General features: G+C 38.5%; 1 protein-coding gene across 2 annotated transcripts in view; it reads right to left on the reverse strand.

Moving 5' to 3' along the window:
- TENM1 (teneurin transmembrane protein 1) overlaps positions 1–15,627 on the reverse strand; it is an 815,747-nt gene that overhangs the window by 112,210 nt on the left and 687,910 nt on the right. For both annotated transcript variants that reach the window (XM_055269101.2, XM_055269106.2), the window contains 2 exons: positions 12,501–12,644; positions 5,642–5,891 (listed from right to left, as the gene is read on the reverse strand). In XM_055269101.2, coding sequence (XP_055125076.1) covers positions 5,642–5,891; positions 12,501–12,644 — 394 coding nt within the window. The remainder of the gene's footprint in view (positions 1–5,641; positions 5,892–12,500; positions 12,645–15,627) is intronic.

Here is a 15,627-nt window from a genome sequence, read left to right on the forward strand (position 1 = left end):
GGAAAAGAGGACATATGCCAATTTTGGAGCTGTTTTCTAGTGGCCTGGCATCATGGGACTCTGACTGGCCTGCACTGTGGTGGCTGCAGCCCTTTACTTGTTCTTCATGCTGTTCTCAGCTTCTTTTCATATTCCTGGCCAGAAACATTTGACATTGAAGAATGGTCTGCCCTTCCTGCTCCTCTTTCCTTGGTCTTCTTGCTTTAGACATCAGAGCACACTCCTGACTGTCACTGACTTCTCAGATCTTCCAACTCCAGTGACCCCCATCCAAGACTATCTTCCCCCATGCTCTGGCTCTGTTCCTTGCCCTTATCACAACTTACCTGTCCTGTTTTAGGGCCCTGTTTTCAGCTAGCAGTCCCTTTGAAAAGCAATCTGATAAATGAATCCATATCAAGGGACTCGTGAATGCTTTTAGCTTGATGAGCCATTCTAAAAGAGGTTCATGTTTTGGGAAATCTTAGAGATGCAATGTTTCAATTCAAAGGAACATATGTCTTAGAGTGAAAATTTTGGGCACCATGGAAAGCCAGTGAAGATGTCTTTGGGTGAGGTGGAGGGAATCCCTGAGTACCACTGCTAATACGTGAGATCAAACTGCGGAGGTAACCACCTGTTTCATCTACATGTAGTGTTTCTAGTATTTGTAGCTCCAATGCTGTTGACAAGAGGATGGTTCATGGCCATTTCTGAGATATCTGTAGAGCTCTCAAAGCTCCATTTCCATTTGTTCCTTCAGCGAAGAGCTCTACATGTTCTCCTGCCTCTCAGCATTCTAACTGCCCCTAAATGGCTGCTATTCCAGTTCTACTCCATTCCCAGTCAATGACAGGAATCAAGTCCAGAGCATAATGTATGAAATATTAAGCAGTTGCTGGAAAAGAAACAGGAAAATCTCAAGAGAAATTTTCATGTCACATTGACATTTGTTGAATCCAAATTACTCAAGATACCAAGAAGCATTTGCCAGGCTCTTATTTTCTTATCTCTTGCACTTTCAAGGGAAGGACAAAATAAATATCTGGAGAATAACAAAATCTTGAACAACAGCAGCATGAGGTTTTTGTAAAGAATAAATCATTTCCAATCATGCTTAATGGGTTTTCTAATAGAGTTGTGAAATTAGAAGATGAGAAGGGTACAGGGGGATATTACATATTTGAATTCTTGCAAAGCACTTGATATGGTCTCTCCTGTTTTTACTTATATAATTATCCCTGTTAGTTTCAGAAAACTTAAAAGTGGTCCTGAGGCTATAACAATTTAAAAAGTCAACTAAGTCATAATTGATGGGAAATAGTTGAAGGACTTGTAGACGTTTAGACTGAGGAAGATAAAGCTCAGGAACCTATGACAGCTCTCCTCACACTTGTGAAAATTTGTCAGGTAAAAGAGGGAAGTGACTTCTGTACTGTTTTAGATGCTACCATTTGCCACTACTGAGTGAATTTTTCACAAAGGCAGATTTTGGCTGAATATAAGGAAGAATTTTCTAATGGAGCAGTCCAAAGATGCAATGGATCTTGAGAAGTATTGAAGTTTCCTGTGATTGAAAGAGATCAATGTAGAGACAACAAACCATCAGGCATGGACTGGGCACAATTTTGGACCTGATACCCTCATGGATCCTTCTAATACTAAGCTCACAAATCTGTGATGTCATTTTTGTTCTACTGAAATCTGTGTGTGTGTCTGCATATGTATATGTACATATACATGTGTGCACACACACACACACATATATATATATATATATATATATATATATATATATATATATATACAAGGAGCAAATCCCTAGTGAAACCAACTCCTAAAGTATCTCACATAGAAGTGAATCTATCTTAAAATTTTTTTCAAGGATGTATTTTTAAAGTCACAGAGGTTTAATTGTATGATCTTATAAGCTTTCCTTCTTTATTATCTTACCTCAATCTCCCACTGGAAGGAAGCTTTAAGATGCATACATATGAATGAAATCTGCAGTAAACAGGCAAAGGGGTACTATATACTTAAATAATAAGAAATAACATTGTTTCTCTTGGCAGATTTCTAATGATAGTGATATTGCTGACTTTTCCTTTTCCTCCTTGTTCTACCAATGGGGGACTAGCTAGAGGAAATAAATGATTGGCAACCAATGAAAATGAAGTTATTTTTGAGGTCAGATGTTTCAATTGGAAACATTTCGGATCAATAGGGCTGAGGCAGAAAATATCTACAGTCTTCCAATCTTTAAACTGCCAAGGGACATCTGGAGTTACTCGGTGTGGCCAAATATGAAACAAAAGGATCTAGAAGGGCATCCATTAGGGGCAAACTATATGTCCTCCCAAAATGTCATCAAACTTTGGGCTGAGAGCTACACATCTGTGGATCTCTAAACAGGTTAAATTGTATTTGTCATGTAAGAGGATTCTCGAGTATAAACCTGAAGTCAATTTTATAGATAAGGAAGAGAACTACTAGAGAACATAGTACATCAGTTAGATAATGAATAACCTGACAGAGGATCAAAATCTATAAGGCTCTCTATCCCATTCTATAATAATCTGTTGACAATATTGCTTCTCCATTCACAATTTTAAATACAACCAATAACATAATGGCTATATTAGTCTGTGTTTCCAAGGAAACAGATGACTCAACCAAGTAAAGTGACTAATTTGCATGGGGCACAGAGCAATTAAATGAACTGATCTTAAGAAAAAAACTGGTACGAAGTGAGGTTTTTATCTAAATACAGTAGAATCAATGAACATTATGGTTCTTAAGATAGCACAGCCTTATTAAATCAACTTATTTCTCCCCAGGAAGTTTAAATTTGGAAAATTTATAAAGCAAATATATAAATCCACAAATTTTATGTACAATGTACAGTACACATATAGGCAACTGATCAGGATAGATGCTTTTTTAAAAATAAGTGAATCTAATAAGAGCTATATTAGCTTCTGAGTAAACATGACAGCTAATGACAGCTAATGTGTGCTGACATAAACTGGTTTGATGGTTTTGACTATAGTCAAACAGTTAGGGAGTTACCTGTCAATTAGATCAAAATGATCATGTATTTTCCATTAGCTTATTTCTTTGATGGCCAATCACAGGAGTGTTGGAATAGAGAAGAAACAATTGCCTTTTCTCCTTGAACCTAATGCAGGGGATATTCACCATGAGTCTATGAAAGGGCTTCATCTACAGGGACTGGTTGCTGGGGGGGGCAGTGGGAGGCAGGGAACTCTAAGGAAGGGAAAAAAATGCGATCCCTTAAATCACATATGCCATTTTGTGTGATTTTGTTTTTTCTAGGGAGAGGGTCCATAGCCTTCAGTAGATTCTCAAAGGAGTCTAACACTAATAAAAAAAAAGTCAAGAAGAACTACTCCAGAGGATCTCAACTCAGAAAAGCCAGCTAGCTTGAGAAAAGCTCTCAAGCTAAGTGAGAGAGCCTTGATGTGTGAATTCGAAGTTTGTGCATGCCTAAGTGATGAGCTGAGACAATGAGACAAAACAGTGTCATGGAATAAGAATGAATAGAGGCATTGGATAGTACTTCAAATTGTCAGAAACTAATTTTTCTTTATACTGTGAAAATCAGTTTGCAATTAGGGTCCAAGTTATTCTATTTTATACTTCGAATGGCTTTGTATTGAAGGTCATAAGGTACTTTGGACTAAAATGCAAATTTATAAACTGTTAAGGATCCTTGACCAAGAGAGAATCTCATCAATAAATGACAATTGCTCCACTTTAGGTAAATTTACATTTAAATTACAAAGAAAAGGACTAAATTTAGCTGGAGTTTAAAAAATATGAATATAATTTTTTGTTTTGTTTTTGTAGACAATTTTACTGTTTTTCCTTTGAGGAGTTAGCTATATAGGGGTTAGCTATACAGGCTTTATAGGGTTAACTATGTAGACTCAGCAAGACAAGGTCTCTGTCTACCTGACAGTCTGGATGACTGGAAACATTCAGATGTTGAATGAATTGTTCAGTGCGCCCATCTATATTTGGCACTATATAGATAGAGCATCCCTAGGGTTTTGAAAACAATGTGGACTGTTGTATAAATCATTTCCACATCCAGGCATACAACCAACCATCTTGGCCTTCCTGTTGACTTTCCAGTAAGTAGGTGCCCAAAGAGATATGGTGCTGGAAATGACAAGTCCCCATGAGGTGTAACATTCTGAGGTACATGAATACTTGATTAGGGTAGGGTGCTATGAATTAGTACCTCTCTAGACTCTCTAAAAGTGCTTTGTCTTTATTATAAAGTCTTAACTTTACAGTCTATTTTTTCATTAGCTAAAGGATTTAACAGCTTTCTTCCCTATGACAGCCCTTGCTACTATAATTAAGAAATGTATTAAAACTGGAGTGAATTAATGTGAAAAATGGATGGGGGCTTGGGACTAGAAGATTTCCCCAGCTAGATGTTAGGGAGTAACACTTAGTGTTAGAAAATGGAGGTATATTCCATAGCAAGCATAAGAATCTGAAAAATTTTGAGAAATGCCCTTATGTATTCAAATCTACATGCTTGTGTGAAAGTGTTAAATGAAAATGACCCAAGACTTTTCATGTGTTTTAATTGGCTTTGATGATGCCATGCACATACAAGTTGCTCTATCAATGTCTATGCTCTCCCAGTCACTATATTTGGTCACTATTTGTCAGGTCACTGAGGAGATGCCTGAAGAAAAAACTGTTTTATGGAATAGTTCATAGGATAGCATCTAGATCTTCTGAACATAGAGAAACTTTAAGCCAAATGTTCCAGAGGCATGTGTCAGGAATATAGCTGTCATAACTAATTAGAAAGAAGGCTCTACCAGTTTACCCAGGGGAAAGGAAACAGGTTTGTTTATTCTTAAGGAGACGGGAGTTGAAGCTTCCCTTTTCTATAACGCCAGAAGATACACATTTGTGTCTTATAATCTCAGGAAGGGAAGAAATAAGTGAATTAAGCCACAGTCAATTTAGTCACAATCTTTGTGGAACTTCAGGATATGGAATACTAAAAGCTACGAATTCCTTACAAAAGGTGTCAAAATACTTTGTACTCTCAAGAAAATTCCTAAACCATGTGAGAAAATCTAAAGATAAATGCTTTAATTATCATGGGGTAGGGCTTTTAAGGGTAAAGAACCATTTCTTCCTTCTTTATCATGCCGTGAAAACCAGATTTCCATTTTCTTGTTTATGAAATGACCATTTCCAAAGATTGGAAATAAAAACTTATGAAGTTTAGCCTTTTGGATCTGACAATACCTCTCCCAACTAGAATGGAATAGTTTTGACGAGTCTTCACAGTGGCCAGCGGTGAATGAGTGACTTACTTGAGTGCTTGGAAGTATTGAGATCCATGTCAGTGTCAGCACTGTTTACAGGGAAGGACATACATACAGGGATGTTAACACTTCCTGGTTCTCCAAAGTAGTGCTCAAAGGATCCTTCAAGTAGGAAGAGTGGGCACGTTGACCTTTGTCCCTATTCCTGCATCTTAACTCAGTGCTACAATAGGGGCAACTACATTTTCTGCTTCTTCTGGCAATGCTTTGTCTTTTCATATTATCTTGCTTTTTGCTTTATATGCTAAGCAAATATATAGAGATTAGAGAAGACTTACCTTAATTCCAAAATACTAACGGAGTTTCCCGAGGGAAATATTCTCCTTACAAAATTGAAGTCGCCAACATACACACTGCCATCAGGGCCAGAAGCTAAGGCGACAGGAGCAAAGAGTTTGTTGTTGTGGGCTGGGCCATTGCAGTTGGTGCAGGCTACACTCCTTTGGTGTCCATTACCCATTATGGTTGATATGACTGGGGGCTGCTGGGAAATGAACATATTTTCTCCATTCCCTTTATGTATGATTCCTAGATTCAAGGAAAACAAAAAGAGAATTTAAGAAAAGCAATTACCACAAAATAATCTCAGCAATATTTTAATTTATTTTTCATCATTCAAAGCAGGAAGGAGCTTTGGCCTGGCATAAGAGAACCTGAGAGTGAAACACACACTTTCCTCGGTTTTGTTTAACTGCATAACCACAACAAACAGTAGCATAATACTTTGCCTCAGTTTGTCCATCTGTGAAGTAGGGTAATACAACCAGTCCTTATAATGTTGATTCTAAATGACTCAATAAAGCATTTGATGACTAACTTTTAATGACCTATTCACTCTGGGCTCTGTGAATCATCTGTGGCTACATTTTCATATCTGGCTGGCTCTTTTCTGATGCCTAGCACATACCTGACTGACTTCAAATCACCCTCACTATGAAACCAGTTCCTGAAAAGAGAATAGCAGTCAATTTTAATATTAACCTTAGCAAAACACAATGAGGAAGGTAATCTCCTTCTGTGAGAAGAAAAGAAATCCTACTGCTAGAATGCACTTCAAAGAAATATGAAAGAAACTTGAATTTTCCACTCTTTTGGACCATATCACACTATCATCAGTGCAGGAAACAGAGATACTGACTTATGAAAATGCTTTGCAGACATTCTGTGTGGGCAATCTCATCCATAACCACAGCTTTAACTCCCATTTCTATATGCTGAAACTTTCTCCCATCCAGAGTTCTTAGCTGACATGAAATTTCCTTCTAGACCTCTTTACTTGGACCCCCCACAATTACCTCAGACTCGAACATATAAAAACTGAACTCATTATTTTTCTGCAACCACTCCCAAACCCTGCTCTTCCTCTTGTGTTCCCTAATCATCTTGTGAGTGGTTGTACCATGCATACAATTACCTAAATTGGAAATCTGGACATCACCATGGCTCTTCATTCCCCCCATTCTTGAAACCTGATTAATCATTAACTCCCATTGAGTCTATCCCTTAAAATATGTTGAAATCAGTTTTTTCTTCCCTATTCCTACATTAGTTTAGTTTTTCTTAACTTCTTGGTCTCCTGGTCTCCATGCATGTCCATTTCCAGATCTTCGTCCACACTCCTGCCATACAGATTATTTCAGTCTGTGGTTTAATACCTTTCAATAGCTCCAGATCCCTTTAGGATAAAGGGCACATTCCTTATTGTTAAGGCATACAAAGTCCTTCATGATTTGGCCCTTGACTACTTCTTCAGTCTCCTCTCTCATCACGCTTTCGTCTATATCCTGAGATCTGGCCAGAACAAACTACTTATGGTTACTTTCACCTACTTCCATTCCTCTATGTTTTTGTCCACGCTATTCTCTTTATCTTGAATGCCTTCCTCATCTTGTCTGCTTGGGGAGGTTCTATTCATCCTTTAAAGCTCAGCTCCAGTTTTCCTCAATGCTCCATCCAGGTAGAGTCAGTTACTCCCTCCTCTGTGTGCCCATAGTTGTTTGTTTTCCATAGCTCTGTTATAACATTTACCACATTGTGTGATACAGTTTTTATTACTTCTCTGTCTTTCCCATTAGAACATGAATGAGCTCCTTGAAGGCAGATCCTCTGTCTTACTCCTTTCTGTATTTTAGTGCCAATCCCTGCGGCCAAATCATTATAAGTGCTCAGTAAATGTTGAAAATAGGCTTTGAGTTTCTCGTAGTTTCCTTGTCTAAATTCCAATGATTTTGCAAACCTGCTGAGCCTGGGCAGAAAATCCGAGGAACAAGTACTGCTGTGCTAAATAGCTCAAGTCAGCCCAGAGTGAGCCAGGGCAGGTGAAACATCCATGTTGTGGGAAGGCATGCGCATGTGTCAGACTGAAGTCACTGATAGCAAATGAATGAATGCAGTTATACAGTTAAGCCTTATTTTTTTCTCCCTTTCCCCCTGCTGTCTATCTCCTTGCATTGCCTGTTATTCTCCCTAAACATTTCCTGAAATGTCTCTCTAGTTTTCTTCCAACTTTTGGTACCACAGTCCTACCACAGAAACTATTGATCACTCTGAGGTAGGAACATTGCTGGCAAAAATAAACAAGAGGGTAAAACATGCTATAATACCATGGTAGAATATATGCTTGGAAAGGGCCTTCCAGCAAACCGAAATCCCATCCATCATATAGTATTGGATTTCAAATTTAAGTATTTTTACTTCTCCTTCCAGGGTGATTTCTGGCTACTTTTGCAACACATGATTTGCAGGAGCAGCTGTGAGTTTATGCCCTAACAAACTGGTCTTTTATTGCAGAACTATGAGATATCTTGAAGATCACTACTTTCTTATTATTTTATTAATAACTTTATTAGGTAGTAGAGACCTTTCTTAAGATTTAGAATAGTTAATTAAGTAAGATTAATAGGACTGAATTTCATTTCTCAAAAAACATTTAATTGCAGTGTGGTCAATATTGTAATTCAAATAAATTAGGAGGAGGTGAATAAGAACTGGAATGACAGTTGCACAACATCATTGAAGAGAAATCTCCTGATGATTGCTAACAGAATATTCTACAAACGAGACTATGATATGTTCTTTAACAAATGAGGAAACCACTGTGTAGCATGTCAGTATTTCAGCAATGCACTATAGTGTATATCATTCAAAAATCTTTCCAATTATTGGCTTGGAAATACCAGATTTGCTATTAACATCTATTTTCACAGGTAGATCTCCATTTTTTTATATCAATATAATGGTATAGTTAACAATTACCCTCAAAATGACATGTTATTACCAGCCTCCTGGCAATTTTAAAACTAAAGATGGCTATTCTAAACCATTCTTCTAAGCCTGCAATTCTAAAACTCCCCTTTTCTATTAGAAAGCCCAACACTCCATCAAAGAAGAAGAATGATTAAAGGAAATAAAACATAAGGCAATGTACTTTCTGATTACATCTCAACAATTGATGTCTGGCTTTCATGCAAGGTACTAAAGTGCCCGTGTACTGAAATTACCATTTCTGTTTAAAGCTGAAGCAATCAAAACAAAAATGGGCAAACCCCTTTTGTATTGCCCTGGAAAAATAGATCATTTTGAAGGGTGTTTTTGTTGTTTCAAGAATCTGTTTAACCTTCCATTACACAGAACCAGGGCATACCATCCAGCAACCATGATTTAACACCAATTCTTTTGCAAAATGTTGCTTTGAAAATAGTTTGTTTATGTTCCTAGAAATCTTGATCAATTACTGCTGCCTCCTTTCCAGTTTCTTCTGCCACACATGCTCATTTTGAAAAGGGAATCAAATGATCCTAGGACAACACACATTATTTATGTGAAGGCCAACTTCCTGCTAAGGATTGGGTATCTTGTTTACGGTTAACGAAACCCCACTGAATGGGGCTTACTGCACATTTTCTCTTCAAAGTTTTCCTTTTCTTTGCCAAAAAGCCAAGCCCATTGTAGAATAAGGTAAGCACACTTTTAAACATACTAGTCATACCCTCTTGCTACCTTGTTCAGAACTTCTTTTGATGCTTATAAATATGTCTGAAATAAAAAATCTCCTTGAAAGCCAGTGGGTGGTGCTTTATGCTGATTTCGAGGAAGAAACCATTTTTCAGATTTATGATCAACAGAGACACAACACATATTTCTCTTAGTACTTGACTGAGAGGATATAAACAGAAACTGGGAGGTATGCCAGTGTGATCAATGGACATTTACTTCTCCTCCCAGTAAAACCATTTGTCGGCAAACTACTGACCTATTTTGGAGGATAAGTTAAAAGAAATTCTTTACCAATTTTGAGACAGATGACAATACCCAATTAGTGCCCTAGATTGTTCTTTTTAATAATTTTAAACACTCAACTGGCAGAAAACCCTAGGGGATGTGTTTGATAAAAGATATACCAAACAAATAGCTTAGTTCTGTAACAGATGTGCACAACTTTCTTATAATTTTAAAGAACTGAGTTTTCTTAAAATGAATGAATATACCCTCTTTATAATCACTAAGAAGATGTACTTAAAAGGAATAATGTTGAAAATCACAAGTTTCTGATGTTTTTATCTCAGTGAAAATCAGAACCATCTTTATATATCAGGCCTAATATTGGGAAACAATTCTCCACAACCAATGGTTAATTGTCAGGTAAATATAATTGCAGCAATGGAAATGACAAATGGTCTGAAAACACTGCCTGCTAGAAACTACCCATTGCATAATGATTTTGGAGCCAAAGGAAACTGAAGAATAGAATGGCAGCAGACATCCAGTCTAATTACAGGTGTCTTTTTAACCAGTGAGAGGAAACTGGGGGAAGATAGATTCTTGTTTTTAATCTGCTATCTGTCTCTGATCAAAAAAAGCAGGATGCCTAAAGAGTTATGTTTTTTCCAGAGAGAAGTGGAGCGGGGGAATTTGGAGAGATGTTGCTCTTGCCTTAATCAGCTTAATCAGTCAGAAAAGACTGACCAGAGGAGGAAAGAGCATCGCTTTCTAAATTGGTCTTCCCAAAGCTGCTCCATCACACTTATCATTCCTGCCTCTAAAACTGCCTTTGTGGGTGGGATTTAGACTTCGAAAACGTCCCAAGAGAGGTTTTCATGTCCAAGGTCAGGCTGAAAGGCAGCAGCAGAGCTGGCTTCAGATCTGTTTCCCGGCAAGTGTGATGAGTTCTTGGTTGGAAATACACGTCTACAAATGAGATGATAAAAGGAACAAATGTTCCTTCTTAAAAAACTATCCAAAGGAAGGCTTCTTTCTCAGAATAAATTTCTCAGAAAGGTAGAAACACAAAGCAGATTTAGTGGGGCTCTGAATGAGCACACAAAATCTTTTGGGGGTGATAAAAATATTCTAAAACTGGGTTTTGGTGATGGTTGCACAACTACAAATTTACTAAAAATCACTGAAGTGTACACTTATAATGGGTAAATTTTATGATGTATAAATTATACTTCAATAAAGCTGTTAAAAATTCTCAGAAATAACTTGATGCCTATTACCTAAAAACTAATTACTGGTGAATTAGGGGTGGAGATAACACATTTGTGGAAATCAGGGGCCCCCCCCCAAAGCCAACTTTCTGAATGACTCCCTTCTGTTCTGAATGTTTCAAGTCTGTGTGAAGCAAATGGTAAGAGGATACAAGACTGGGAGCACACAGCTGGGGGCTGGCTCGATTGAGGTCATCTCCCACTTTGTGTTTAATGTCAATGACAGGCATTTGAAAGGGACAATCCATACAAGCCAATAAAAGTGAGTGGAAAAGAAACGGCTGCTTAAAATGTCAAACTCTTTCAAATCAAAACAAAAAACCTAATAATTTAATAAGTGGCATCTGCCCTTTCATTTTTGTACTTTTAAAACTGTGGTTTTCCTTTTGACAACAGAAAAAAAAGTTGACATTTTATATCTCAGCCTGAATCTTTGCTCTTAAAAAAAAAATAAACTGTTTGATATGGAATTCAGTATCTTCCTGGAAGGAGGGGAAAGAGGTATAAGCGGGGCATACAGCAATAGACTCATTCACCTTCAGAGTCCCACACTGGGACTATAGTAGGCGGCCTCTTTCTATGGTTGAAGTAAATCTGGTTAGCTTTGTCATTCAAAGTTTCTCAGTCTGTGGGGCTGGTTGACATAGCTGATTTGACAATAGTACAGATGAAGTGATATCATGGGTGTGATTATAAAATGGATCTCTTAGGGGCCGGGCGCGGTGGCTCATGCTTGTAATCCCAGCACTTTGGGAGGCCGAGGCGGGCGGATCACGAGGTCAGGAGATCGAGACCACGGTGAAACCCCGTCTCTACTAAAAATACAAAAAAATTAGCCGGGCGTGGTGGCGGGCGCCTGTAGTCCCAGCTACTCGGAGAGGCTGAGGCAGGAGAATGGCGTGAACCCGGGAGGCGGAGCTTGCAGTGAGCCGAGATTGCGCCACTGCACTCCAGCCTGGGCGACAGAGCGAGACTCCGTCTCAAAAAAAAAAAAAAAAAAAAAAATGGATCTCTTAGTTTGGTCAGTTCATGGCCTTATAAGATCGCCTGGCCTTAGCCACCTGTTCCACAAAGTTAGGATGGATACAAGGATGGCTGGATGGAAGTGTGTAGGGGCCTCAATACATTCTGATCCCCAATTCTGGAAAAATAACCCAATGTACATGTCCTACTATAGTTTGTTCAGAATCTGTCACTTTAGATGAAAAGGGATATGATTTCACAGTAGACGCTCAGAGGAAAGCTGTATGAAAACACTAATGATGGGTTTCCCATTAAGATGCAACAGTAGGTGAAGGAACTTGGATGAAGGAGTTATAACCAGGGTAGCAAACTCAGTTTGTCTGGGAAAAGCACAAACTCAGGGGCCACCTCTGCTCCCTTCTCCTGATTTGTTTAACATTTAAATTGCAAACAAGGAGAACAGCAGGGAGAGTGGTCCAAAGAAGGGATAGAGTAAGATGAGAGTGCTCTGATTCTTACCACACTAAGAGTAATTCAAAATAGAATTATTACGTTTAATGTGGTCATCTCTAAGTAGTATTCTTACAAGTAATTTTTATCTTGTACTTTCCAAATTTTCTGCAATGAATATGTATTATACAGCATTAGGAAAGTAGTATTAATACAAATTTAAAAAGCTACTTACCACTTTGAGGATTCAAAATGTGATGCTTATTCAAAGACCAGCCTCCTAGGTTAGAAGCATCCATCTCAAAACCTTGTAAAACGACTGTCCTTTGCTCCCAGAGAATAAAGTCAGGGCACGTTTCATATTCATATCCCACAGATACTGCAAACAAAGAGTTAACAGCACATTAGAAAACTGTAAAATATTTGCTTCATGTTTATACTAGTTGATAATTCTGTGCATATCACTTTGGCTACTGAATTCTGATTAGAGTTGAAATTTGACTGCAAATTTCTTTCACCTAGCACAGTACAACATTGCATCTACCATAACATTGGTCACTCAAAAGTGATCAGTGCACATTGGATAAATATATGAAGGAGTGAGTAAATAAATGCTCTTATTAGGTTGGTACCATATGTTTATGGACATTAAGCTTTATTTGGGCTTTTGGGTTGGAGGCTGTGCTGCAAAACTGAAGAGAGACGCTTTCTGCAGGATTAAGCTGTGGTAGTATAATTTCTCTCGTCCTTTGTAGGAGAAGTGCAGGTAGGGCTGGTTTTTTACCACTATAGTGAAAAATGCACTCAGGAAGCTGCCTTTGGAGTACTAGGTCACTTATACGGCAACCAACTACATATGAAACTAATACAAATGGATTTGCCCAATTTATGTTTTCCTATGCTAACTGGCTTTTGGTTTGCTGAGAAGACTAAGTTTGCTTAGAGTTTTGCAAGTGTAAATTCCACTTTGTGCACATTATGTTCTGGTTTCTGCATATAACTAACCAGTGGGACATCACCCAACATTTGGCCTCAACTGCTATGCAGCACAGATGTTGTGCATTAAACTTGGAACCCCGGTATGCCACTGAAATGTGAAATGCAGAATGTGGTAGCTTGAGTGTCTTTGCTCTACCGAACTATGTATAGCTCAAGTATACCAAGTCCTAGCCATTTTCCCTCTTGGTAAACCTGCTTACCTGTTGGAACCCCAGATTTCTGATTCTTAAATTTACAATGCTTTCTATCCTCATAATGCTCTAAGCCTGAGAACACTGGCTTATTATACTGCATATCCTGAAGAGACTTTCCCTCTTTCTGGCAGCTTAAAATAGCCCCTGTTGGTCTGTGGTCTGCCATAGCTTTCGAGTACCTGCCTCTACCTGACTCTTTAGATGCCCCTGAAGAGCTCAGTCCTTCCTTTGTCATTTGGTTATGAAAACTGGAAATGAAAATGGGTGCTTAAACAATGCCAGAACAATAGGTCCGAAAGTGAAAAAATAAAGCCAACTAGTTTTGGTTTTTGGCATTAGGTGAAGGGAAAAGATGGTAATTTTGGTCAAACTGATTTGTGTGTGCATGTGCATGTGTGTGTGAGCACATTCACAGATAAGCCAAAAAGTCCCTGTAATCACAAATACCCAACTCTCTGACTTTGTGGATCATTTGTGGCCAATTTTAAATTGCAGGCTGGCTTCTCTTTGTTCTCCACTCTACCAAAGCTTATAATAGGGATCAGGACCGTCTTCATGGGTATGACCCATGCTTAGGAGGGCCCTACACTTGATTTAATGCTCTGCAGTCACTGTCTTGAAGTAATACTTTTTAAACAAGAGGCTCTGTATCTCCGTCTTCATTTCACTGGGCCCTGCAAATTATGTAGCCATTCCTGGCGGGGATGCCCTTCTATCAGCCATCAGCTGGTAAAGACTCATGAAATGCAGATTCATTTCAATATTATCCTCAACCAAGCATTATTAGCAACAGAGGCCAATGGACTGGGGGCGGTGGAGGAAACTAATCATCTCTGCCAATGCTGTTCGCTATTAACAGTGGAAATAGACTCTCAGAGGGGAAAGGGATCTCAAAGGTAATCTAGTTCAAGTTACACTTATGGTACAAATCAATACTGTCTACAGTCTCCCTGATATCTCCTACAGCCCCTCTACTTGCTAAAACAACTCTGGTAAAGTGCAAAGAGTTGGTTTTGGACCAAGAGTTAGAAAAGACTTCAACTCTCAGATCTATCATTAACTAGCTGTGTGGGCTCAGGCAAGTTCTTCTCCATTTCTGGAGTTGGGCTTTTCACTGGTAGCGTAGTGGGAGGGAGTGACTAGAACTGGTGGTTCTTAGATGCTTTTGGGTCAGGGAGCACTTTGTTGTGAATCTAATTAAAGTTATAGACATTCTTCCTAGAAAAAAGCATATGCATACGAAATTTTCTATGTAACTCTAGGGAGTTCACTGACTTTCTGAAGTCCAAAGATCTCAGATCAAAGACAACTGTAGTAGACAATCCTTTTAATCCTTCTTTAGCACTAACACTCTAAATTGCATTCTTTCTAGATTACATTTGATAACTTCTGGTTGAGGATCAAACCCAAAAGCCAAATAGAACACTGAATCTTATGCTGGAAAAATCAGGTGGTTAGAGAGCACACTGAGGGCCATGTTGGTGTGTAGGATAACACAGTTTCTGCTTCTCCTGCCAACATTTAAAAGTCTTGATTAATAAATAATCACAACCACAATAATTACAAGTTCCCTTAAAGCCATCATCTCCTTCCCCACAGTACTCCTGGCAATTACTGGATCTGCCTTCTGTACATTGTAAGTTTGGTGAGCTCTCCTAGAATCCCTTCTCCGGAAGGTGATTGCGCAGTTTTGCAAATAAGTAGTGTGCCCTGGTGACCTGTGATGGTAGTTTGGAGCCTGCTTTTTCTCTCTCAGTAACAGTTAAAGATCCTCCCAACTCTGCAGCAGGAAATGCTTACATAAAGCATCAATTAAGGAGTTCTCAATGCAGTGGTAATGAGACATGTGTACTCTTTTCACCTCCTCCTATCTGCTCTCTGAATTGCTCTCCAGTTCACAACAAAAAAGTGCATGGGCTGCAAACCCCACAATTATATCACTTTTTTTCCCCAGTCACAGCAAATAGCAACAAGGCAACCACTTACTAAGTTCCCTCTAATTTTTATTAGATTTACTTTCTCCCAAGAAAGTTCTATGAGCTAATGAAGTTATAATTTATATTTAAGACTTGTCCAAAATTTCCAGCTGACTTTAATGAGAATAGCTGCGTGTTGGGGTATTTTCGTATGTGGCTCCTTGCTCAGGGTAACAGGGCAAAGTTTCTTTCT

Source organism: Symphalangus syndactylus, chromosome X (assembly GCF_028878055.3).
Source record: "Symphalangus syndactylus isolate Jambi chromosome X, NHGRI_mSymSyn1-v2.1_pri, whole genome shotgun sequence".
In the NCBI taxonomy this organism is placed as follows: domain Eukaryota; kingdom Metazoa; phylum Chordata; class Mammalia; order Primates; family Hylobatidae; genus Symphalangus; species Symphalangus syndactylus.